Genomic DNA, 27,221 nt, shown 5'->3' on the forward strand with positions numbered 1-27,221 from the left:
TTCTGATGATAATGACACCTAAGATATTGAACAAAATTAAAATGTGGATGATGTTGTGACACAGAATACTCTCGTCTCCAATTTGAAATGGTTAGTTTAAAAATCTGGGAGATGCTACTGCTACTGGCATGCGATATGTTTACTTCCAGTTGCCGGTTGATTTCACATGGTTTTGTGCAGAGTACCACATGGGTATGTGCTAAAGTGTGTGCCGCATGTGCTGCTCTTCTTTTAACCAATGATATTGTTGTTTCGTGGGGTTCTCGTTGACGACCGCATTGTAGATTGTGAAGTCCCTATTGGAAGCTTAAGCATCCATGTTTTTTGAGATGCAGATTAGCAACTTGTCTCCACACAACCACCTTTACATTGCTAAAAATCGTTTCTTTCTTAAAAATATGATAGTATAAAAATCTGGGAGACACCACTGCCCTGGCACATGAAATGTTCTCTTCCATTTGCTGTATGCATCTCAAAAACGCCTGCTTAAGCTCCACCGTGTGCTTCACAAGATGCCATCCAATAAAATGGTCAGAAATTGGTCACTGGAAATACTCTGAGACTAAGGAAAGATAATGCTCAAAACTGAATGGACTGCTGGCCATTGACTTGATCTCAAAGACAAGTACTTTCAATCAAATGCGCAGATTTTTAATTGAGTTCAAGGCTGCTGCCTAAGAAAATTTTAAAGGGGCCCTCAGAGCTAAATGCTGAGAACTTAGGAGCCCAACAAATGAAGTGAAAGGTGTTGCTGTGAAAAATTAAGGCGCCCAGAGCTATTCTTTGGGAGCCCCAGGCTACCGGGCTCCTGTTAGGCAACAGCCTTGGAGTTGAGTCCCCACTGTCCATTTTGAAGAAACACAACAAAAAAAGGAAACAACATCAACAAACTACAAGATCAATGAAAATTATAGCACCAACCTTCAGAAGCACATTTTGTTGTGGCTTCAAGAAGCCATGATCTGGCTCAATGATTACAACCTTAAACAAAAACAACAGAAAAAGGAGAAAAAATCTTTGACTGGTTACTATGAAAACAGATGCACAGGCAGACCACTGGGCTACCATGCTGAAGATCGCGGGCTCGAACACCGGCCAGACCAACACTCATGGGGGTGGGGGGAGGTTCCTAATATAACTGTGCTGCCTTTGTGATATCCCTTCTGCAGGTCTTCTCAGATAAACAATCTCACAATCCTTGTTGAAAGTTGTCACCACACACTGTTCTCAAAGTATAGACAAAAGAGGTCAAACTTAAAATAAAGATATACACAAAAATGGAATTCTCCATCTGGGGTTTCAAAAGTACCTGTTCAGCAGTGGATCCTTCCAAAACCCATCTAAAAGAAATGACCTGATCCATAGAGGAGTTATGGAGAAAAAGCATACGATGGGACACTGCATACAAAGGAACATCACCAAATGAAACACACTCCACTGACAGGTACGAAAGCTGCAAAAAGAAAAAGAGAAAGAAGGTGATGTCACACCAGTTAACTAAAGCTCAAAACATATTATTTGAGACCAATGTGCTGTCGACAAAAAAAAAAACACTTCCATCTATACAATTTTACCTACTGTCTGTAGATCTTTGTATCGTAGTCTGCTTACTTTACAACTTTTGCAAATTGCCACAAATGATTTCCCAGGGCTCTATACAAAACACATGCAGCACTACAAAGACCTAAGACTTCCAAAACCTTGGCACTCGCAAACTTTTCATCCGATTGAAATCTCGACAGCCTCTGCAAAGCACCTAAAAGTCTCTTCTATATTACACTTATTTTGGTGTGAAGTCTTGCATGTTTTGGTCTTGGTCTCAGATTCACAAACAAGGGTCTCAGCATCACCCCTCTACATAAGCGATTTTCCTCTCTTGACCCTAGTGCCAAAGTGAATACAAAATATTCTGGCCAAAGAAGCATGGCTTCTTTTGATGCCCTTAAGGATGAAGATGTGCTTTCACATGGTGACACACTGTTAATGCTATTATACAGAATGACCTGTCTAGCTTCTCTAGTTTGCAATATTGAAATACAAACTAATATAAATGAATAATTTATTATAGTTTAGGGAATGAATGAGATACAAACCTGTTTGGGGACCTGTACAACCTGTTTGTCAGGAACTGTGGCCATGGCCATGTCTCGCACAGGCAATGTATCTCCCATGATCCTTTGGTCATATCCCACACCAGTAAATGTAACAAGCACTGTCTCTCCACCAATGATACGCACTGGAATATCCACCTACAAGACAATATGCGAGGTTAGAGACCGATGTTCTCGATAGACTGTATTATTATTTTGTAATTTTGTGGTTGGACTGGCACTAGCATGGAATGGAGGCTAACTCAGGGTCACTTTTTATTGTCCCTGCATCAGCCTCTATTTAGCGCTTCTGCCAATCCAACCATGAGAGTAGTTTGGTCATCCATGACTCTGGATTTGATCAGGATCCCATCCAAAATAGCAACCATCTACCCCTTCAGGCCTTTGTCACGGTACACAGTCAAGCATTCCAAAATCACTCTATAAGTTCATGTGCACCATCCTCCTCGGGACAAAGGGGTCCAGCAAATATTCCAGGCTGTTCACAACATGAGCCCATTTTTGGATCATACAATGTATTTTAAAATATCAAAGCTGTATCAAATCAGATCAGTCTTAACACAGTCATCTCGGCATGTGAGAGGAATAAGACCATTATCACGGAAAATACAACACTTAATTGACCAATCACCATAGGGGCTCTTCAGGGCAAATGAAACACAATCACAACAGAACAAAACATTCAACAACAACTGTTAGGAGAGGCAAGCTAGTTGGCTATTTACAAGTGCAACTGAGAAGTTTAACAAGGGACTACTAGGAGCAAATTTAACCAGTGGTCACCAGGATCCCTGGATTTCAAGGCAAACACCCTAACCATTGGGTTGCATTGCCCAAGTTTGTGCTAGGTGCTTGTAATGTTGCGTTCCCCATAACAATAAGAACAATTTCATGAAGAATTCGATAACTGCAATGCGAACTATAAGCGTTGGAAAACAAGAAGTAGAGCAACTAAGAAAATGGAGTAAGCGATGACTTCAAATGGAACACTCACATTGAATATGTAATTGCCAACTGGAGGCAGCTAAGAGATTATATGCACTTAGGTTGTTGAAGCGTGCTGGAGTCATGCCAGAGGATATGCTCAAAGTATACACATGTAATATTAGATCGGTCTTAGAGTATGCTGCGCAAGTGTGGCAGGATGTTCCTGCATACCTTTCTGACGCTATTGAATCTATACAAAGAAGATCTTTGAAAATTTCCAGACTCAAGTTATCAACAAGCCCTTGATCAAGCAAATCTGACATTGTTAGCAAATCGCAGGATATTCACATTGTAAACAGTTGATGGCTGATATGAGGAATGAGAGCCACCCCATATCTTTCTTGGCTCCGCAAGTTAGGACAAGATCTATCCCATACCAGTTAAGATCAGGAAATACCAGAGCCACTACCACAATGAAAAGGACATAGATCAAGAGAAAATGACTTTTTCACTTTTAGGTTCTTGTGATTCCAATTATTATAATACTTATTATTGTAAATATACTTGATTGTGAGTAAACTAAATATTCAATTTTGTAAATTGCACTGTTCATTCAGTTTTAAACTGCCACAAGTGTTATTAGTATTCTTCTTTTCTTCCCACCCACCCAACCCCCAACATGGCTAAAAAACATTGGTTTTTAGTACTAACCATGTATGTCCTTGCTTCAAGAGGAGAGAACTGCCAATAAATAAATGCAACACAGCCATGTGGAATCTCTCCTGAGGGATTCAGACATTCGAAGATTCGGCAGCCAAAGTTTTGCTAAAGATGAACATAAAAATAGATAACAATTCATGTAAAAAAGTGTTCAAAACCAAACAAATCCTTTTCAACAACCACAGACTAGAATTACTTTACTGGAAGCAGTTAAAAGCTTGCAAAAAGAGACTAATTAATGCACTTCAACATGAAAGGAAATTTAAGTTATCACTCTCATTTTTCGTACAAAGTACGTCTATTGTAGTTAGTAAGGATGCCAATGGGTATTGGCGTGGAAAAGGATGTTAAAACACCGCTGTCGAGGTTAGTGTGGACCTCAATTGGAATGAGTATATAGGATGTTGGAACACTGCTTTTGGAGTGAGTGAGAAAAACTGCTCTTGGGGAGAATAAAAATGGTAAAATCCCGCTAATGAGGTCAGTAAGGATGATAAAAAACCTGGTGAATAAAAATGCCAAAGTAACACTTAAAGAGGGAGTGTGTCCCGGTATTGCGCATGTTCTAGCCATAACAATTTTTGTCATTTATGAGCCAATCAGAAGCGACGTTATAATACGTGTGGGAAATTTACATGTATGCCTAAACAATTCTCGATTATCAAACAATCACTAATGAGCTAAAGGTAGTTGACTGAGCCAGAAATTTTTAAGCGTATGTGTAAATTTTCAGCAGCAGTTATAACATTGCTTCCAATTGGCTTATAAACGTAACATTCGCTACGGCTTGATGATGCACACTACTGCAATTCTTTCCCTTTAAGGTGTGTTAGGATAACCCTTTTGTGAAAGCTTTTCCCTTTTTAGTAGTACTCACAGCTTGTATTTGTGCCAGTGGTTCGGTATCCAGCTCGTAGTTAACAGTCCTTGCTCCGCCATTGTACAACTCGTACACTTGGACAGGCGGTGATGTACCGCCCACAGCAACTGGCTCGAATAAGTGCCTTGTATTTGCAAAGTGAACATAGTAGCTATCGGGATCCACAGTCACACCAATAAAATTCACCTTTGGTTACAAAAAATGCTTGTCAATAAGTGCCACAGGTGCATCAAACGAGTTAATTACGCATGTCATGAAAATCAAAAGTTAAAAATAAGACAGGATCAGTTGATATGCTATAATAATAATATTGTTGTCAATGCTGTGTGTAGAGTCAACCTTGCATCTTTGTCGTCTGGGTCAAATGATTGGAAGCAGGACTGTATAGTGCTAATTTGAGGTTACCTATTATTAAAAACCGGCACATGCATAATGTCATGGTAAAAGGGCGAGAATTGGGCTTGGCACAACTCAGCCGGAGATCATTTTGGGCCCCAATTTTTTTTTAAAGACTGTTATTTGGTTATTCTAAAAAGCTGTTTTCTGACACATTTTAAAGAAAATTTTTGTGATGGTAATTATATATATAGTTATGGTATACTTTACATAATGAATGAAACTAATTTTCATCAGGAAAACGTTGCACTTAAGCTCATTTTTATGTGTATGAGGAGGCAGACGAACTTGGAAATGGCCTATTAAGCTCACCCTTGGTTAGCCAAAAATTACTTTTTAGTTTATTTTGCCATCAAGGTCCATTTTCCACCTTGAAAGCTTGAAATTTCGTTGGGAAAGTAATTATTTCAACGTACCAGAATTTCTCGTCCTCTCATAACTTTAAACAAGACTGGTAGTCTGTTGGTGCCAGTGAACAAGTGGCTGGAAAAAGTCAGCACAAAGAAACATCACAATCAGTGATAATAATTTCAAAGCTGATCGAAGCATAAGATCTGCAGAAATTCTTTCCCCAGCTCCAAGTAACTAACCTGTAAATTAAGGTAACTGTGAGTGATTCCCCTGGTAAGAGCTTTCCTTTCCTCGGTTCAATGCTGAAGAGTTTGTTATCCATCACCTGCATCTGAAGGCACACAATCAAAAACTCTGAGTTAACCAAATCATTATCCTACTTGCAGGAATACAATATTATGTCCTTAAGGACTTGAGCGGACTGATTTATGACAAGTGGTGCGACCCATAGTCTACAGATTTTGAGATAAGGTGGTCCAGAAACCAGTTTTAACACTTTCAAGCTAAGAAAGAGTGTTATTCAAAAGAATCAACTCTATAACAATGTAACAACAAACAGCGATGTTGTTATACCATGTGAAGCAACAATTAAACAAATATACAAAATTTCATGTATACTTCAAAATTCGTTTTAAGAAAATAGTGCTCAATATCTTGATGTGATAGGCTGTCATTGTGACAGGTGATGTCACACAAAATACCGCTATACTGAAACAATTTCCTTCAGTTCTAGTGTGAACCGAAGTGGAAGCATGACTTTGTTATTCAAATGACAATCACGAAAACGAGAAGTAGAAGAATTAAATCTAATCAAATCTTTCTGAAGCCTGTATACTTGTGATCAGAAGCATATATGCTTTTTGAACCAAAAAAAAACCTGAATCCAGTTAAATTCCGAGATGATGAGCCTGGCACTTTTTTTTCTCATTTAGAGGTGCTAAAATGACCACAGGGACGTCATGGTATGTGGCTTAATTGCTATGGGGAACAAGCAAACCTCCCTTCTCCCTTACTCACCTGGTGTAGTTCATCTTCATCATATTCTCCTGTCTCGGCCCAATACTCCAGCTCTAGTTGAAGATCACTTGGATACAAGAATGCCCTACAGAGAAATCAACAGTGATATTTATAAGTTGAAACCTTCGGTTTGCTAACCAAGTTAGCAAAAACCCTCTATAGCCTGGTTATACTTATTTGTGACCATGCATTCACCGTGCCTTTGAACACATCATCGGTCAGTACAATAAATATAATACAAATAGCGGTGATGAAGATGGTGAAGCAATGCATTTTTGGAACATGACATTTTGTATGGTACAACTTACATTTAACAGAGCATAGTGGTATGTTATACGTATGTTGCAGCATACAAAACGTCCAGTTCATAAAAATGCTTTGTTTTTCACTATGTTCATCACCGCTGTTGGTGTTATCATGTTATTAATCTTCGATGGCCAAAGGATTCTGAGTTAATGAAGTCGGACAGAATATCAATAAAACCAAGAGTTGACCTAATTTTAGTACCTTTGTTACGTAAATCACACAAAAACAAAGCAAGATGCATTTGAAAAGCAGACCCATGGTACATGTACCCTATGTGTAGCCACAAACACCCCTACCCCATCCCCTAGAAAAAAAAAATGAGTAGGAGGGACAAAGAGACTCTCATGTCATGAGTCTGCATGGTGGAGCCCAATCTAAAGTAATACTGGAAAAACTTACAGGTTGCTCTCAGATTCTCATGACAGAAGCATTGATTTAATATTTTCATATTAAGAACAGCAGCGTCAACACAGATACTTACCATTCAGCTGGAACGGATCCAGTGTTTTTCAGGTTAAGATGCACTTCACAAGGTTCCCCACCCAGAGGGGCTGCTCCAAAATTAAAGTCAATTATGGCTCGTGTGTTCACAGGGACCCTGTGAGTTGTGCTACGAAAGACGTGATAAGAAAACAGTTTTATTTATTACAGCAAAAGTCCATCTGCCTTGACTTACTCGAGACATTATGGCCAAAGAGGACATCTGGACGTGACCAAGAAAAAAAAAAGAAAAAGGCCAGGTTTCTCGCTCTCTCTAAACAAGCGTTTTTCCTTTTAGCACGTTGGTGTTGTCTAATCTATGGAGGGTTGAGAAATGACGTCATATTTTCAGATTGTGGACGCCCCGCGAATCCATTTCAAATTCTAGTTCATCGTTCTGACAACGGCATGAAATGACCAAAACTGGTTATAAGAAAGCAAATTCATATATCCAAACTCTTTTGAGCGCTGTCGTTTTTTTCTTGCTTAATAAACAAGATTCTTGACTAGTACTAGTTCTAGTCCTGAAAAAATAAATAAAAATGCCAAACATCATTTATTACTGATCCAGAAATTTTATCATCAATAAGTCTGTGACTGCATGTGTGATACTGACAACTCAAATTAGAAATTCAAGTTCTACGTAGTATGATCAGGAGTAATGATCAGATTCTCTTCTTTTTCCAGTTTTAATGCATTTAAATGTCCAAACTAAAGTGTAAAACAAATTGAGAGAAAACAAGTATTTCCATTTTGCTTGTAACGAAAACATTTTTCTCCACCCTTCAAATCAAATACATTTTTCTCCACCCTTCAAATCAAATACATAATTAGCCATCTTGAATGGGCCTTATGTGCAGCAACTGACACTTGGAGCATTAAGGCGGGAATATCCATTTTAACATCAGTGTCCCTGTTAAAGAAATAAGTTTCACAATTTTCTAACCTATGTCTTGTAACTGCTGCATAGAGGAGTTCTGAAGGAGAAGGATCAGACTCAAGACATTCATTGAGGCTGCAATGAAACAAACAGTTACAAAATAACAATATTATGGGGGACTTGTTGCATGGTTTAGCGCCATCATCCACTGATACTCATTGGTCCCAGGTGGAGATTACCTTGACTACTTGATAACAAAAACAAAAGAAGCAGCGACCTTGTGCAGGGACAACTTTGAAATGGAGAAAATACAATGACAATTTAAATACCAGGAGCAAGAGAGTGTAAAATCCTCAAAAGAGGTGTGAAACTTCTCGCTGGAAGGCCACTTCAGGTCGACGTTAACTATCAGTAAGTGAGTGTTTTGCATTTTGATCTAAGCGATGCATGGATCCAGAGACCTGTTTCTCAAATGTCCGAAACTGAACATTTAGGGCCTGAAAAGCAATTCATGAAACTTAAAGATCTGTTTGTTCTGAAAACCTGATATCTAAACAGTCATGTACCAGACAAAACAAAAACAACTGCAAAGTTTCATGACGTGAAACGTTTTCCGTTTGAGAATACAAAGTCTTTTAAATGTCACCAGAAATATACCACAAAAGTTGCGGGACATTTGAAAAAAAACTGCAACCCTTGCGGTTTAGGATTTTCGTGAGGACCAACGCCTATGGCGCTCTCCAGTAAGTGCTTAGTTAGGTGTACAGATTATTTCGGCAGTTTCCCATTGGTCTTACAAGATGGTTTCTGTAAAACAGAGAGAAAAAAATGGCTTACATCCACATCGTAGACCATTCCTTTGATTTCAAATCTGAATGGGTGTAATTAAATTACATGAAGATATATTTCCCATGAATATTGAATCTGGCTTACGTGATGAACATGTGATATAATTAAGTGGTATTCGGTGATTAAATGACAGCATACAGTAGTTATCTACTTTAGATACAAAATACAAGTTAGGGTGATACGTACAATTGAACTGTGTCGGAATTTATAAGGGTCTACATGATAACCTCATGCATTATTACTGAATTTAAATGACCAACCTATCGAGTGAAAACAGACTCCATATCTGTACTTTGCTATATCCTCTTCCACTCCCAAGGCAACGAGCATCAGTCACAGAAAGCATTGGGTAAACTCCTTGGCAATGCAAGTCAACCAAATGTCTTTTAGGGCAAGTTACCAAGGGCTTAACTTCGTCTGGAAGAATTGTATAACATTGACACAAATTATGCAAAATTAGGGGTGGTATGACTAGTGTCAGAAAAAAAAAAACAGACGAGGCTACAATCCTAGACAAAACTGTTGGGAAGGTTAGCACTTTTGAAGTCTTTATTGCTTCTCTCCCCTCCCCCCTCCTTCAATGTTGTGCAAAACTGAATGGTTTCAGTGGAAAATTGTTGACTTACCTTCCAACATTGAATAGGGGGGAGGGGGGATACGTAAGAGAAAGTGAAACTATTTCTTTTGAGCTTTAACAGAAGCAGGTTGAAATACAGCTCTGGTGTGGTTCATTTACATAACCTTCCCAACTACTTTTGTCTATGATTGTAGGTGGGCTGGCCAGCAAAAATAATAAATAATCAGCTGCCATCGCTTAATTGAAAAGAATTGGTAATTATTTCAAACCGTCCTGGATGCGAACCTTGGGCAACGTACATGTACCAGAAGTTAAAGAGGAATGTAGAACATTAATAAAATTATAAATGTTTCCCAAGAAGACTTCAAAAATAATTCTGGTGTACCCACATCATTAAATTTGGACAAGTCGGAAGGGCCATAGTTTAGCACAGAAGTATAAATAAATGTTCTACAGTGTTAAATGCACTTGCGGATCGTGTGGTCGAAACAGGACAATTTTCTTTTATTTCCTTAAACTGTTGTCTAGTTTGTTTTTGCATTCTCACCGACTTTGTCATTACTTGATTCCGCTTAATTCAATCAATGCCATTTTTGAACGCTAGTTTTTGATCATACATCTAAGCACAAGAAACTAACATAGATGACCCTTATGCCCTTCAACAAGGACAAACAATAATTATTTAGCACATTTCAAAAAGTTAATGATTCTGTGTACTTTGCTCGGGCCTCTTTTGCTTGCACTCTACATGCAAAGTGCTAAGAGTTTCCTTATCATTAATCCAAGCAATTTACATACCAAACATTGAAATAAGTTCATAGCTGAGTTTGAAGTTGTAGGTCACACGGCGGGAAGGATAGGCTGTCACTGTGATCTTCTGGGATGTTCTTGCTGGTATAATTCCATTCTTGCCACTTATTTCTAGCGCTAAATGGATGCAAGAAATTAAAAGTTCTTAAGGAAAATTCTACATGAAAGTTAGGATTCGCATTGCAAGCAAGTTGACTTGCAGTCTGACATTAAGTCCGCTGTTACTCTAGTTTGGAGAAATTTGAATGAAAGAAAAGTTGCTATTTGAAATGTGGGTCATAGACTGAGGAAAGAGAGAAATAATCCTCACACTCATCTGGACAATTTAAGCAACCATTTCTCTCTTTTGTCTATAGCATGCACTTCAAATATAAACACTTCTTTCATCTAACCCATTCATGGAAACACATGAATGCAACAACTGCTCACAACAGTGTGGCTTCATAGCTCAGTTGGTAGAGAATGACTGACACCGCAGAGGTCATGGGGCTTGAATCCTGTTGCAGTTCGACAATTATTTTATTGTTGCTTAAATTGTTCAGATGCATACAGTGGGAGTATCATTTCTGTCCTTCAGAAATTTGAATGTAGCTTAAAAGGTCATGATTCATAGATCCAACGTTTCGAATTTGCTGTCTAGTGTCTTTATCAGCAGTGATCCAAAGTTATCACTGGAGTCCTTCATACATGTATGCAAGAATTTGAAAAATTTCCATTCAAATGCTTACACCTTCACAAGGATTGAATGGGAAAAAGAAATTGAGGTTTTGCCTCCAACTTGGAGATCTAGAAAAAGCACTGATGATCCCACATGCTGTCACCATCCTTTGTGACAAATGATAAAATCCTAACCAGCTAGGATTCCAAAGTGCCCCATTGCAACAGACTTTGCCAATGGCAGCTTACCTAGAACATCTCTTGCTGACTCTTCGTCATCATACGGTCCCGATATCTCTTGGTCAATGAGCAAGTTATAGTGTAGACTGCAGTCACTATTGTTGTGAATTGTCAGTTCTTTGGATGCTGAACTTCCTACAACAATGTCACCAAAACTGATGGAATCCTGCCCGCACTTAGAGCAAAAGAAAAAAACGGAAAGATTGTCCATTGAATCTTGACTGTAGAATACCTTATCTAACTCTAGAATACCCGGCCACTCCAAAACACTTCAAAAAATTGCGGCTACGGCAGGCTATGTTCAAACAATGGCAAAACAACCTCAGCAATGATCTTAAATGAAACATAGCCATGACGCCAAGAAGCTGTGTAGCCACAGTAAATGCATTTTTCAAGTTAACAGTGTATTCGCTCAGTCACTCACTCATTTAGCAACTTAGCAGCCACGTACTCACAGCCGCATAGCCAGGAACGAAAAAGTGTTGCTTTGAGTGGCCGGGTATTCTGCAATTACTTGGAGCAGGCATTTTTGGTGGAGTTTCAAACCACAAAGAACCAGGGAACGGGATTTTCAATCTTTTGGCACATTTAACATGCCACCAGTTAAAACATCCAAAATTCCGTTTTTTGGTCTTTCTTTGATCTGAAATGCTGCAAAATGCTACTACGTGGGCTAGCCATGTGACCCCTCCCCACGGGATGATTAGTTGCTTGAACTTGGAAATGACCAACATTATCACTCTGTAATGGGAACTACATTTTGCTAGATCAGTGTCTGAAGCTGATAAGAGCTTACCACAATTTCTCCAATGGATCCTTCGCCAATAACTCTGACTAGATAGGTCTTTTCGTCTGGTGACCTGTGAGAGATAAAATATTAAAGTTAGATTCCCTTTATAATTATGCAACCTTGAAAACAATACAACAAAGTAACTAACAAACAATATAATTTGAGTTAACCAAGTACAAGAAAGGCTTGTACAACTGCATGTGCTTGTTTGAAACTGGATTCATTCTTCTCAAAGGGTATGCTTCTAAATCTCTTTAGGGAATTTCTTTGTCACTTTATCAAATACATTTCTACTGATAAATGGCATAAAAATAAATTATTCATTTAAGGCCACTTCTGGTGCAACCCATAAGAAATCTTTCTTTGAGGACTAGCTGTTAGTAACATTTGTTCTCTATGTTATGACATGAAGTTTGTTCCTCACTGTTGCAGGACACCACTTTGTAATCCTTTCACACAGAGCTTTGTTTTGATAAGGTATTTGTCTTCTGCAACAGGACTAAAGTGCAACATGTGAGCCTGCACAAAAAAAAGAGAAAAAAATTATGACTGATCAAGTTAATTAATACATAACTACATGTATACTGGACATGGTCTTCAGTGACACTACAGTACACAGGCAGCTAAGAATGACAGCAATCGTTTTTTTTAACAAAAATAGATTTGAACTTTTAAACTCTTGTGCTTCCGGAAAACTTTCACACTCAATGCAAATAGCATGACACTTTTTGTTCTTCTTCTTCCTTTTTTTTTTCCCACATCAGCTCTGCCCTCCTCTCCCGACAGCCAACCGCTCAAAATAAACAGGTCCTTAGTTTTCTGTAACGGCAGCAAAATACTATTGATAAAGGAATTGGGGAAGGTTGATAATCTGCTTCCCATTTGTTATTGTAAAAAGTTACAACATATTATACCTGGTTTTCATTTGGCAAGATCACCCCTTCGGATGGTTCAATGCTGAGTATTTTCAACTGAGGTCCAGGAATCTTCCATGAAAAACTAACAAATGGATAGATAGATAGATAGATAGATAGATAGATAGATGGATAAGGTCTTTAATAAAATCAGAAACAACAAACGTGTGACACACTTTACAAAAAGCTAATAAAAAATTATAATTAAGAATGTATAAAAATGTGTAACATTGTAAAATTTCTTATAATTATACAGTGAATTTAATTGAAAAGAAAAGGCATTCTATTAAGGATACTATGCTTGAAGTGTTTAGTTTTAACTCTAGGTAATATAACGGAGCACATATCTCCTCTTTGGAGGTAGCACATCATGAAGAATATGATCATCTCTGATTACGTTCTTAAAAAGCTTACTAGAGTCCCTACAAGTATCTTTAATTAAGTCAAGTATAAAGTTGTTTTCTTTGTGATAAATTAAGCCAATTAAACCTTTGGGCCCTCTTGAGAAACCTGTCGATTCCGTCTAGATATTTTTCGCTGGTAAGCTGCACCCCAGACTTTGATCACATACAAAAATACAGACATCACGGGCGAGTTAAACATTCAAATTATTGAGTTGATCTTTGGAATATCCATAGGATTTGCACACACAAAATCAGAATGTAGTAATCCATGATGCTTCGGCCAGGCAACTCAGAAAAAAAATCAGAGGGCTAGCTCCAAACAGGAAACAAACTTATGCCATACCGATTACTAGTTCCCTTTTGTACGAGTCAATGGTACGTTTCATTTGCAGTTTGCAAATACAATAAAGATTGCCAGATATGTTACAATGGAAAGATTCACCCTAACTCCAAGTAGGTTTTCTCAGTCTTAAATGCCAGACGAAATTATTATAATGTCAGAATCAATAATTAAACCTTTAAAACTGTTGAGCAAACAGTTGTCCAACAGGTTGGAGTATTACTGTAAAGCATTTAATACTGGATGAATGTGGGATACATGTTAGAGACCATTGTTGTAAGTACCGGTACATTTGCCTGTATGTCTTTTACTGTGCTCTAGCACAATGCTGGCCAACTGCTGTGTTGCAATGCTAAGCCAGGACTAAAACAAATAATATTGCATTCACTGCAGCCATTGCGACTTGACCAAGACTGATTAAGTTGTTCCTTTTTTCTTTACCTTAAAGGTATCCTGGAGGTATTCTTTATTTCAAAAGACTTGGTAGAAGCTGTTCCAATACACGTGGGTTTAAAATAAACCATCCCCTAGGGAAGAATAACATAATAAATTGAATTATCAAAAGGTGTAACCCATTTATTGAAGCCTACTGGAGCTCAAGTGATTCAGCATTCTCAAAGAGGTTTTGCGGATAACTTTTCAAGAACTGTTGTTCTTGTCTTCCTTACACTGTTTCTGAAAAGGTTAAGTTTGCATTGTCAACAACGTGGAATGGTCTTTGGTCCCTGTTAGCTGAACCACTGCCACAACAACTCTGATCACAACAACCTCAGATTTCTGACATTATGTTGTGGGAACAAACCCTGAACTCAAAAAACACTTACATTTTCAGACATACAAAAATTATTATGTTCCAATGCCACTACTCAAGGAGCCACCAGATGGGAGCTAATGAATCTGATGTGAATGTGGGCAATGAGAAAATTGGGAGAGTATGTTTCAGGTACCAACCATGGCAAGACAAAACCTAACAGCACAGCACACAGTTAAATGAAACTAACCTGATTGCTGAGTTTAAGACATGGGGCTTCTGCTGATCCTACAAGGCTGATTTCCTGTGCAAAAAAATTAAATGAAAGAAATGTATGTTTGAAGTGCGAGTTGTACACAGAAGATAGAAGTGATCCTCAATTAACTGGACAAATTATGCAATTGTTACTAATTTATAGAAACTTGAAAAATTCAGGTGGCTTTAATGGGATTTGAACCCACGACCTCTGTGATGCTCTACCCATCATAGCTCAGTCGGTAGAGCATTGCTCCAGCATTGCTGAGGTCAGGGATTTGAATTCCGTTAAATTAGCCGCCTGAATTTTTCAGGTGGCTATAAAGTGACATTTAATGCTTAAATTGTTCAGTTAATTGTGAGGATCACTGCTATCTTCCATAAATATTTCAAGAAGTACAAAGCAGCTGAAGTTGAGCAAATTTACAGAAGTAGTAAGATTTCACAAATCAAACTGTATGCCACTTGTGTGCCACAAAATAGTATATAGAATTCCTAAACTGATAAAACTGATTTCCAAACCTTAGTAAACTTATCAGCGTCATTAAGCCTGCACTTTGCAGTTCTTTTAAAGGTTTTGACTGCTGAAGGCATCATTTTGAAAACAATTAGCTACAAGACAATGAATAAAACTTCATTAAAAGCATTGCAATGATGAAAACAATATTTCATATAAGACAAGGACAAGTTAAAAAGAAGTCTGTTTTGTTTATAACTTGTATAAGAAAAAGGTTCTTGAATGGAATAAAATAATAATGTATTTTATGCTTTTACCCTTCTGACCCCTGATAAATTAGATAGGTGCTGCATTTTCCAAAGCTAGTTTACTGGACCCAAATGAAGTACTTCAAACACAACATGGAGTTCAATGGCTACCATGGCTATGGACTATTCGCAAGCAATTATTCCATATTTTAATTGTGGGCAAAAGACAAAAGAGAAAAGTGACCCTCGAACTTGTCAGCAATTGCACCTGAAAAATTCAAGTACCGGTAACTTCAATGTTTGAATTCCACTGAAGCCACCTGAAATTATTCAACAAGAGAAAATTGCTTAAATTGTCCAAAATAGTGCACAGATCAAGTCTGGAATTAGAGGTGACAAAATTTTTTAATTTTTTCTTTGAAGAAAAAAAAAGTAAGATGGGTGGATGGACAAATGAATTATAAAGCAGGGAGAGCGACAGACGGAAGGTCACATGAATAAATTAACAGATTAACGAACAAAAGAACAGATGAATAGCTTAATGGCCAGAGGTACCTGGTATTTGTCACTGAGTAGCCCAGTTCTTGGCCTACATGTAAACTCTCTATCAAGGAAACAAACAAACTTCTATTTTTAAAAAACAAATACCATTATACAAAATCTAAAATACCAAAGAACTCTTTACATGTTCCAGTTTTTGTTGCAACAAAATTAAAGGAACACATACCGATAAACCAATTGACTATGGACTTGGTGTATTGATTTTTTAATCTAGATGTAAGAGGGATCAACTCTTGAAATTAAACAGACCTCAGCAACAAAATATGCCTTTAAAGTGAACAAAAATTAAAGGGATTTGATGGATGACCATGAAAATTGCTCAGCATCACAATAAGCCAACCAAATTGTGATTTATTTGATGTACAGTGGATGTATGGTTGCTTACCCTAACGGATCCTCATCAAATGCAAAGTGGATTGGATTGTGACCTGTGTTGCTAAGTAACAGGGTTTTGTATGACACTTCATCAACAGTGACTGCTGGGAAGACCTATCAAATAGAGAATGGACTATTAACTCATAAGGGGGTTACTTGAAGTACTGTGGAATAAAGATAATGATGATTATGATGGAATACATTATCACTGTGATGACGACAATTCCTTTTAAGCTTCAGAGCAAAAATGCTCTGCTTCTAATTAGGAGACTGTAAATCAAACTATTTCACAGAAAACTGAAGCAGGTCAAATAACAATTATGTTGGTTTTTGATGAGAGGAGAAATCCCATTAGATCCATTTAGAGCAATTTTCAATTGAGTGTTGAAAGTAATTAGTGAATTGCTTTGATTTTGCATTACTTCACTCAGTGATTGGTTCAAAGTTCTTGCGCCACTTTTTCAACCAATCAGAAGTGAAACCAAAACCAATTGTGGCATGTGCGTGAAAATTTTCCCACGCTTAGTGTTGGCTACGTGTAATTACTTTGAGTTTTGATTGGTTTAGTGGATTGTCTCTGTCCTTTTTGATTGGTCAAAGTAATTACTTTGGTTTTGATTTTACAACACTCATTTGAAAACTGCTCTAAAACACTACCACCAATTGACTGAAGAGTAGGTGACGTAAAGGCAGCAAGAGAGGAGGCAGCACAGTCCTCAGCAGCAAGGAGTTCACCTTAGCAACCAAGCCACAGTCCACCTCCCAGGCACCTTTCAACACATCACTGAGAAAAATCAGTGTGTGGAATGTATACTTACTCAAAAAAATGGGAGGGTGGGAGGGGAAAGAAGCAAGCCATCAACCGAAAAAGCAACTTGAGCAAATTAAAAGCACATGGCATTATGCCACTGCAAACCTTCCTGGAGTCCCTCCCAAATTTCCCAGGAGAAACTGATGCATTGGCTTGGTTTTAACTTTGGGTAAATTTTTTCTGTTTTAGTACCGTTCATAAGGAAACTTTCAGAAGGAAAAAAGAGAAAATCTCAGACTACAGTGAGATTACTAAGATCTCCCCACAATGTAAAATTAATCCATTGACTCCTGGGAGTGAGACTTAACAGATTTTGCTCCGTCTAACGCCAGACAATTTTACTTGTCAACTGGGGGCGTTGTGTCGTGCCTGAGGAGTGAATAGGTTAATTGCATTAACTTAATTTATAATCAGAGGTTCCTCCATACCAAATGATTGGTATCCCATAGACTTCTTGGAATAAATGTCTCTGTGCCTAATGCAAACGTATGTCCTGAAAATGTTAACAACATCATTAGATTTGCAAGTCAGTCTGTATATAAATCGTGTCAGACAATGTCTTTAAGTGTTCGGCTAATTCTGCCTTGAGATAGCTCCTACATGGAATGTCATGGCTGATATTTCAAATGTTTTAACAAGAAATAATCCCTCATTAAGGAATTCCACAACCCTGATCATGACAGTCTTGGTTCATGTCTCTAAAAAGCCCTGACAGTCACTGGTGTACAGTATTCTGAGTCTCTTCAGCTCAAATGGTTAGGCATCCAAACTAGTAATCGAAAGGTCTATTGGTACAACTCCTTTAAAGACCATTCAGATTGTTCTTAGTAGCCCCTAGTCATCATTAAAATTAATAAAATAAATCTCTTCAGACCAATCATAGTTAAATGCAAATTAGTTTTTGAAAGGGAAAAGTTCTTAGAACTTTTTGAAAGAAGCCCTGGTGTTGTATAAACCACAATGTATTAAGGGAGGGTTAAAATTATTGTTGAGGTGACAAACCTGTAGCACTTAGCGACAAGCACCAAGGGGGGCACAGAGTGGTATCCTCGACAAGTCGATAATCTCTCATGCTCTGTTACAACATAAAACAAACTCTTTGGTTTGCTGGGGACAATCAGATTAATCATTTTTAGGAGTATTATGAGTATGAAGTATTATGGTCGACCAGCTACCACCTATATTTACCAACTATGTAGAGACAACGGATGTCTACCTGAAGATCTTCTGACCTTGATGCAAGGTTGTGATGGATGACATGATAGGCTGATGTCCAATCTAGCCCAATCAGATGATGATGATGATGATGATGATGATGATGATGATGAAGCAGTATTTTTTAGATTCCATCAAAGTCCTCTTTGACTAGTACTAGTACCATATGACTAAAGATTTACTGGTAAACTTCAGTAGAAAATAACATTAAAAGCAAAGATAGCAATGATGTCGTCATCACTGTCAATTTCTATTAACTACTACTACTTTGACAAACCCTATTTCACACATCACAGCTGATAACAGACTGGTTATTCTTATCTACATGTACACCTTGCTGGGCTTGGATGATTTTGTATAAAACAGGACACTTCGAAAAATATCTTTCTTCTCAAAAGGTTAGTTGTCATGTTTGGAGGAGCCACATAGGTTAACACCATGTTAACCTTACAGCCTCAACTGGCTGGCCAAAATCTGAAAGCTTCAAGGATCACAAAAGGGTCATTACGCAAGCTGAAATTTAATTATTAATAAACATAATTTTTTCAGATGCACAATATACAATTAGACCCTAAGAAAATCCATAATGTCCATCAAATTGGATAGTCTCCATGCAAGAGAGAATGTGGATAACCAAGAGCAGACTGATAAAGTTTTGGGACATCAATCATTAACGTTCGAAATAACTGGCCATTACCTTGTAAAATGCATAGCATTCCAGATCAGCACTAAAAAACTGGTTTGCAGCATTCTAAAAAAAAAACACAAATGATATTACTTTTTAATTGTAAGAAGATTGATTATTGATTTAAAAACATAAAATAAAACTCTTTTCGAACTCACATAACTGTTTTACTTACAGGTCTAAATGCTAATCTAAAGGAAGCAGTTTTTAAAGGTAGAATATCACACTCCTCTGGAGAAACTGAAAATATCCCTTTTGTATCTGTAAAAAGTGAATGTTTACTTGTAAGTAACAGCTTTCAATACTGTAAAATAAAATGACATGTGATAATTAATCAACTTGAAGTTATTGATTTAAATTCCATCCCAAGGAGTTACATGTAACTACAAAGAGCGCTGCTGGTGTTGCTGGCATAGACAGTGGTGGATTTGGAGCCACATTTACATTACTACTCCATGTTGTTTGTGCGGCAGCGTAAGGAGTCATTTTGGGCAGCAGGGTTTGCCAAGTTTTATTCTAGTGTTGTTCAACATCCCCACCCCACCCCCATTTTGACAATGTGACAAGGACTGCTTTTGTTGCAAGACTTGCATTGCCAGAGGCATTACACTACAGTGTCTTAATTGCTTGCGCAAGTCATAGTGAAGATGAGGTTGCAGGTACAAAAGGGTCACCTCATGATGCTTGATATAAAAATGAATCTCTTTTTAGGTGTTGATGGGCATGCCTAGGCTTGCAGTTGATAAGTAATTTGTCTTCTCCATTTCCCAGTTAACTTAAATGACATTTATTACCTTTCATCCACACACAAGATATTTTTCCCTTTGTATGGTTTGTTATGTTAACAGTCTGAAAACATAGTGATACAATCATACTTTAATAATTATTTTTAACATTGGGAGAAGGGTCTATAGTCTACAAGATATAGTACACTTTTACACTGCGTGCTGGAACATCGGAATGTTTTAACATCATTTTGCACATTATCTTGCTTTTATTATTTTTATTCTATTTTTTTGTTTTTTTTTACAGTTTTCACATTATTGTTCTACGACCTGGGGGGGGACTCTCATAAAGTCCAGATATAGGTGTGCCGCGAAGGGTCTTAAACCCTGACCCTATTTAAGGAACAATCCAACGAAAATTGATACCCTATTTAAGGCCCACATCCGAAAAATGACACCCTATGCAAGAGAAGAACAAAATCCCTTTGGCAATACTTTAACTTTGACAGATCATTTGTTTTCCGCTTGACTGGGTGGAACCTCCAGAAACCATACCCTATTCCGCGGCACGTACCTATATAGCCCATATAGGGTAGTACCCCCTATATGTAATATCCTGACTGGAATGCTCAGAGATCTCCAGAATTTAGACACCAATACTCATCCCCAGAATTAACTATTTTTTGTTACAGCTGTATACCATCATCAACTAACTACTGGCTAACATAATAATAAAGAATTTTATAATAATATTATAGATTGAAGATATTCTACCTTCTGCTCAACAGCTTTTGGATCTTGCAATCTTCCAAAATCAGCATGATTTACATCTAAGCTGACGTGAGGAACAACCACACTCTGAAAGTAGACATACAATGTACCCATAATCATTGTTATGTACAAAGGTAAATTGTTGTTAAATATAATGTACAGTGTACTGCAAACTATCAAAGTTAAACAAAAGGAAGAGATACAGACAAGGACCCAGATACAGCTCTTGTCTAAATTCGTCACATTTCCAAGGCATCAGTACAGTTGCTGTACTTGACAGGAGTTTTTCTTTTATGTTTTTGCTTGTGAAATGCAGTTTGGGTCTACAATACTTGTCATCCTGACCGAATGAAACCAATAATTACTGATGGAAACTAGCTGAAGCAATTAAGCCATTGTCAGCTGATTCACAGTCCCTATATAACACATAATAAACTATTACATGAAAGTACATGCATAAAAATGTTACCAAAAGGTCTAGAGAGCAAGAGACAGTCAATAACTTTATACAAAACAACAATTTTCAATGCTGCAGACATGTTTCGGAAGAAACTTCTGCTTAATCTTCAGTGCAAATGTTTCATTAGATGTAGATAATTAAGTTAACATGAAGTTGTTGATTCAAAGATTAAGAAGGGCATCACAATGTAATCATTGCACTGAAGAAGGCAGAAGTTCCTGCCAAACCATGTCTGCAACATTGAAAATCATTGATTTATGTTTAATGCATTTTAAAAGTTCATGAGTAATGTGGTTTTAAGTTTATTTATAAGGGGTGTTTTTCCTGTTTTTACGCAAAGACAGTGGATTCTTTTAAAAGATAATGTCATAATGACTGAGGCAAATAATTCAGCTGCAGCTTGTCTCATTCCGTAGCTCCAACCAGTATGAGGAAGAGGCATGGTCTAGTACATGTATAGGATGTTTGCTTTGCATGCATTTGCACTGAGTTAAAATACTTCCAACTAACAGCTGGGTTTGTCTTTGGAGGACCAGAATTCACGTCTTCTGTGCTTTGGGATTTAAATGATCTTGAATGATTGTGGTTACATACTGTTACAATACCAGTTGGGTTTTTTAAATCATGCTGTGTTCCATTTGAATTTTTACTTTCAGCCTATTTCCAGTATTATAGTGCAGTGCCAGTGTGGACTTGTGCAATACATGTAGACAAGTGCACATGTATCAACTATATAAACAAAGCATTCACTTTTTAAAACTTTTTCACAAGGTTGTGATGTGTGAATTAGTCAAAATGGATTACTTACAGTTTCTCCGACTGATGCATGGCAAAAAAGTTCTTGCATGGGTGCTAATTCCAGCATGGGTTGGATGATATTACTTAATGAAGAGTTCTAAAAGCAAACTCAGCTTCAGTAAATGAACTGGAAAAAATAAGGAGCTGTGTAATGTAATCATATCATGCAGAAAAGAACACCTTGAAGTGAAGTAAGCTGATAGTCTTTTAGTTGGTGACATGCCTGTACCATCAGTTACGGAAGCTAGGAATTAGGTGTTTGGTTTGACTCTAACCTCCATTTTCACATCTACATAAACAAGACATGCCAGTTTAATAGTTCTCTCGTCATTGTACAACATTAGGCATATCTGAGACAATACCTCCCTTTTCAAGCTGCAAAGACTTTAGTACAAGCTTTGGTCATAAATTGTATTGACTGTTGCAACTCGATATTATATGGTCTGCCAAGTATACATATTCATAAGTTGCAACGTGTTAAAAAAAGGAGCTGCCAGGTTACTGACCAACAAGCAGCGCTATGCGCATATCACCCCTGTAATGATAATGAAGTTCAATTTAACAACTTTTAAAGCTCTTCATGGCCTTGCACCAATCTATCTTAGCAATCTTTTAATTTCTAAACACTCTAATTATAATTTAAGATCAAATAGTAATAATACTCTTGCCCGGCCCACAGTAGAATCGGCCAAGACCAGTGGAGATAGAGCCTTTTCAGTTGCTGCTCCAGTTTTAAGGAATGCCTTGCCACCAGGCCTTAGGGATATTAATAACATTATTATATTTAAGAGAGAACTCAAAACATATCTTTTTAGGCAAGCTTATTTTAATGTTTGTATCTTAATGTTTTTATCTTGTATTTTTGTGTGAAGTTTTGTAAATAATTTAGTCAATATCATTCTTTATGTTTACATAGTAAACATTCATCTACTTTTTTATCTATTTGTAATTACAATATATAATTAACACTATAAATGTAGTTTTATATTTTTAGCATGGTTGATGTAATACTTGTAAAGTGCATTACATCATATATCTTAATGAAGTTTGCACTGTATAAGTAATAAAATTATTATTATTATTATTATTATTATTATTATTTATCATGCATAGTAAAAACTGTGAATGGATAATCAAGATGCAGGGTAATTTAACAAACCTCTGGAAACATCAATGTACCATCCTCATCAAGCCGCAGTTTACATGTGTCCAGGTATTCATTCAGTTGCTAGTTATTATTATAAAAAAAACAAAAAATTTTAACACTTTTCTACTTAGTTACATAATATAGTATTATTTAATTTTACGTTGTATAATTTAAACTGTTGCACTTAAATATATAAAGTAAAGTAACCATATTTAACGTCGATAACTCGTAACAGTAATTCAACTGACAAACCTGAGGTCGACGGTGCGCTCATTTTACTCCCCCCTCTCCATCAGTGCTCCGTTTTACGGGGATTTAAAGCTACTTAGCTACACGGAAAGGAAACAAGTCGAAACAAGGACGCAAGATCCGGGAATCGAACTCAGACCTCTTGCACCAAGGCCGCGCACTAACCGACTGTGCCATCCTATATTAACTTCAGGGGTTTCAATAACTCTTGAAGTAGGTGCCTGGGCTAATAAATGTACAGGTAAGCAGTGGTCATTCTGGTCTTTTTGGGTTGAGTGGAAATCAAGGCAGAGTAGCTGCCGGTGAGAGGCAAATTTCTGACAAACAAACACTGGTAACTGCTAGCTTGTGACCAGCTTCTGATGAAACCCCTGAACTTTCATATTTACATTACTCATAGACAATAATTATTATCATTGATGCAATCAGTAAAAGCATGTATTCTAAGATAAAATTATATGGTTCTCAAGATCATTAATAATTCATAAGCAATTGAGCAATTGACAGATACATGCGAGGAAAAAATAGATGATTAGCTATCAATTGCAGGTAAATACCTCAGGAGGGATCTTTGATAACCCACGTCTGACATGAACTTGATAACCATCAAGGTGCTTCTTCTGTAGGACAGCTAATAAAAAGTGAAAAGTGCGGCATGATGTTAAATGAAAATTATAATTCAGCAATACTTTATCGTGCAAACTCACTGTACATGCATGTATACATGTATGTACCAAGTTAAGATGTTCTATAGAAGTTTGGAATGTGCAAGATACGTTTGAGAGTTGCTCAAGGTGCCATATACTATAGACTCTTGACGTTTCTTCAAACTTTGTGCAGTTCCTGAGCACAGCACAGATGCATCACAAGATGCCATATCAATATGGTACCTATGATGAACACAGTTACAATGTACTTGATTTGTTAGGCTTTTCTGTTAAACATCACAAAAGAACTCAAAATTGCACGCAGAACTGAAGAGAGGAACTGAAAAAGAAAAACTACCTGGCTTCACTTGTTCTGTGTGGCAAGTTCCAAACAAGTCAATAAAAAGAGGATCCTGCAAACAATCATCACAAAATAATCCTAAACCATTATCCCTTGTAGGGGTTCCCCAGTGACAAGTAAAATTAGGGAACTTAAGCAATGATTATGACAACAGCAACAAGAAAGTCAACAATTTGCATATCTAGATGGTAAAAACATGGGTTTTTCACTTTTTCTTTGTCGTAATCTGCAAAACAACAAAGTGAAATTGCCAAATTTGAGGTTTTATGAAGAACATCAGCACTTGAGGATAAATTTTCATTTTCTCCCCGAAACAAAATGCTGTTCCAACCAGTGTCATTTTTGAGAAACTACCACACCATGACCACACCCTGTTAAAAAGATTGAAATAGTCACAAAGTGATAACAATGATGCGAGATGACGTTCTCATTGCCATCGCCTTCGTCATTGCTTAAGTTTCCTACTGTCTGGCAACAGACAGGGTACTCTCTATACTGTCTGTAAGTGTGTTTATTGGCAGAGAAATGGTCACAGGATCACTGTTACAATAGTTTTAACGATTTAGGTCAAAACTGGATAAAACTTGTAATTTAGTTCTTCGCTCACACAAAAAACACCAAAATACCCCAAGAAAAAGATATCATTTAATTAAATTAAAGTTACATAAAGCTATGATCCTCGCAGTTATGAACGCAATTTTAACAATTAGGTAGAGAAGCCTGAAAAATTCAGGACTGGGGTTTGAAATTGCGTTGATAACTTGGTTTTGAAATTGTGTTGATAGCTGCGAAGAACATAGCTTTACTTGATTTCATATCTGCAGTTCAGTATATGATTCATTTCATATATCATTTCGTTCATTCAATTAAAGTTATTTAAATTTAAGGCTGATGGTTGATCCTCATATTATTGGCCAAGTGCCCAAACTTCTGTAACTAGCATTACAAATTTTTTCAAGCAATTCAATCTATATCCGTCCTCCTCATCCAATGGGAAAACGTATTTCCAGAGCACTAATAATGGTCATTCACAGCTCATTGGAAGACCATTATGTTATTTGTACTGAGGGTAATATTTTGATTTGGGATTCAATTACAATAAAGATATCTGTTTGTATCTAATCAAACTAGATTGAGATCACGTTAGCCATAATCTCATTTTTACTTCATCACATGTACAGGCACAAGTTGGACAATAATTATTGTTGTTACTGAGCCACAACTTGACATCCTGTTTAATGATACAAGTTCTGTAAGTCGCTGCCAAGTGGAATGATAGCAATGTTACCTGGTTTTGGATGAGACAAGTTAATCTCCTGTAGTAATTAATAGGTTTCATTGGAGAAAAACGCAAAACAACAGTCTGAGAGCCTTTGCCAGGCAGTAAACCACATGTTGTGTCCAACTTGAATACACTCTGACTGCAATCTATCATAAACTAGAAAAATTAAAACAGACATGCTTCAAAGAATACATCACTTGACTACTTTCATTTTTTCTACTTTTATTATTTTATTTTTTTTCAATATAAATGGGATCCTAATCCTTACAGTCACCCTAGAGATGTTATCAATAAAAAGAAAAGTGAAGTGAAATTGAGTAATATTAACCCATACCAATACAAGGCCACCTAAAAACTTAACACACCACTCTCATTCCTTAATATTATGAACACAAAATTCTGCATGCTACATGGATAAAAAAAGTTGATGCAACCCTTGTATTTTTTTAACATATAAATTATAAATTAGATACGCAGGCTTGAACTATGTCAAAAACATCATAAATTATAAATGTGTGGTTCCAGAAAATATCCAAACCCCTCCCACGGAGGGTTACGGAAATTCCGAGGGGTAGAGGGGTCTGAAAGAGGCAAATTTCCGAAGGGGAGGGGGGTACATAAAGACCATTTTTTTCCAGAGGGTTTGAAATGCGATCCGATAAACACTTACGAACTTTTCCAATTGATTCTTCAAGGTAACCAAGAAAACTGGAAAATTCTATCCGTTGAAATAAACATAAGATTCCTTCTCATATATTTTCCACTATTATTCCGCCGCCAGACGACACAGATAGCACTGAGAAACTCTCCTGAGCAGCACGTTCGACGCGAAGTAAAAAAAAAATGGCCGACTTTTAAAGATCTTTAAAGCTTGTTTTTAGCTTGAACGCATCTGTTGCTTTTTCAGATGGCATTATCTGTGCAGTCAGTTGATTGAGATCATTTGTTTACACTCATGTTATTCCCGTTCAGTACAAAATTCCCGCGAATTTCGAACCTTCGATAACCAGGTTATGAAATAGTTTCATCGTTATCCGTCTAGTTACGAGTTTGTAAATGTTAGCAAAGTCGATAATTTCAGTGCCATAATTTTGTCCTGCCGTATTTGTAGCCGTCGACGGCGATAAGAGACAGCGAAGGTTTCATTTATTTGGTTGTTTAGTTACCGGATTGAACTTGAAAAGTATGTTTCACACATGAAATGTGAGACCAGTTGAAAAATCCTAAGGAATAAAAAATGTACTGTCATTTACAAACTACAGAGACAAAGCGTATAACTTTATTGAAGTGGTCTTGGTGAAAGACAAAAATTTAAGCGACATTTGATAAACAGGTGTTGAAAACAACATGTTGCGTGACGGCTTATGATTCCCGCTGATAAGCGAAGTCAGTTCACAGCAACACACACGAAAAATAATGTAAACAGTATGGTTCACAAATTATACTACTGTGGATAAAAATTACACCCGCAACATAAAAAAATATCATGGAGATTTTTTTAGCACTGAGGTATTTTCCCGAGTTTTGCTGTGACAGCAAAAATAACTCTGCAATAAATAGTTTCCTGTGTGTGCAACGTAATTTGATATGTTGTTTTGATAACGCATAAATTTAAACTTCGACTGGGTTTTTAATACAAAACGTATACGATAGACTTAAAATAGCGCCATCTTTCAGTTCTTTTTTTGATTTTTGAATGAATTTACTTCTTTTAATTGAACAGAGAAAAGGTCAGCTAGTTGCCAGGACATTAAAGGGTTAAATAAGCTCAGTT

General features: G+C 37.0%; 1 protein-coding gene across 2 annotated transcripts in view; it reads right to left on the bottom strand.

Moving 5' to 3' along the window:
- Positions 1–27,221, bottom strand: part of LOC138048971 (cilia- and flagella-associated protein 65-like) — a 46,535-nt gene that overhangs the window by 6,840 nt on the left and 12,474 nt on the right. For both annotated transcript variants that reach the window (XM_068895044.1, XM_068895046.1), the window contains exons 12-43: positions 25,454–25,603; positions 24,163–24,217; positions 23,715–23,788; positions 22,921–22,989; positions 21,772–21,858; positions 20,507–20,590; positions 19,802–19,856; positions 19,183–19,268; positions 19,020–19,073; positions 18,110–18,182; positions 17,536–17,600; positions 16,307–16,410; positions 15,916–15,964; positions 15,178–15,267; positions 14,651–14,704; positions 14,091–14,176; positions 12,906–12,990; positions 12,416–12,510; positions 11,998–12,061; positions 11,211–11,376; positions 10,293–10,421; positions 9,178–9,334; positions 8,135–8,203; positions 7,190–7,318; positions 6,403–6,487; positions 5,625–5,716; positions 5,451–5,517; positions 4,636–4,824; positions 3,750–3,863; positions 2,094–2,249; positions 1,310–1,453; positions 922–981 (exon numbers count right to left, since the gene is read on the bottom strand). In XM_068895044.1, coding sequence (XP_068751145.1) covers positions 922–981; positions 1,310–1,453; positions 2,094–2,249; positions 3,750–3,863; positions 4,636–4,824; positions 5,451–5,517; positions 5,625–5,716; positions 6,403–6,487; positions 7,190–7,318; positions 8,135–8,203; positions 9,178–9,334; positions 10,293–10,421; positions 11,211–11,376; positions 11,998–12,061; positions 12,416–12,510; positions 12,906–12,990; positions 14,091–14,176; positions 14,651–14,704; positions 15,178–15,267; positions 15,916–15,964; positions 16,307–16,410; positions 17,536–17,600; positions 18,110–18,182; positions 19,020–19,073; positions 19,183–19,268; positions 19,802–19,856; positions 20,507–20,590; positions 21,772–21,858; positions 22,921–22,989; positions 23,715–23,788; positions 24,163–24,217; positions 25,454–25,603 — 3,036 coding nt within the window. The remainder of the gene's footprint in view (positions 1–921; positions 982–1,309; positions 1,454–2,093; positions 2,250–3,749; positions 3,864–4,635; positions 4,825–5,450; positions 5,518–5,624; positions 5,717–6,402; positions 6,488–7,189; positions 7,319–8,134; positions 8,204–9,177; positions 9,335–10,292; positions 10,422–11,210; positions 11,377–11,997; positions 12,062–12,415; positions 12,511–12,905; positions 12,991–14,090; positions 14,177–14,650; positions 14,705–15,177; positions 15,268–15,915; positions 15,965–16,306; positions 16,411–17,535; positions 17,601–18,109; positions 18,183–19,019; positions 19,074–19,182; positions 19,269–19,801; positions 19,857–20,506; positions 20,591–21,771; positions 21,859–22,920; positions 22,990–23,714; positions 23,789–24,162; positions 24,218–25,453; positions 25,604–27,221) is intronic.

The sequence above is a fragment of the Montipora capricornis genome, chromosome 5 (assembly GCF_036669925.1).
Source record: "Montipora capricornis isolate CH-2021 chromosome 5, ASM3666992v2, whole genome shotgun sequence".
NCBI classification, from domain to species: domain Eukaryota; kingdom Metazoa; phylum Cnidaria; class Anthozoa; order Scleractinia; family Acroporidae; genus Montipora; species Montipora capricornis.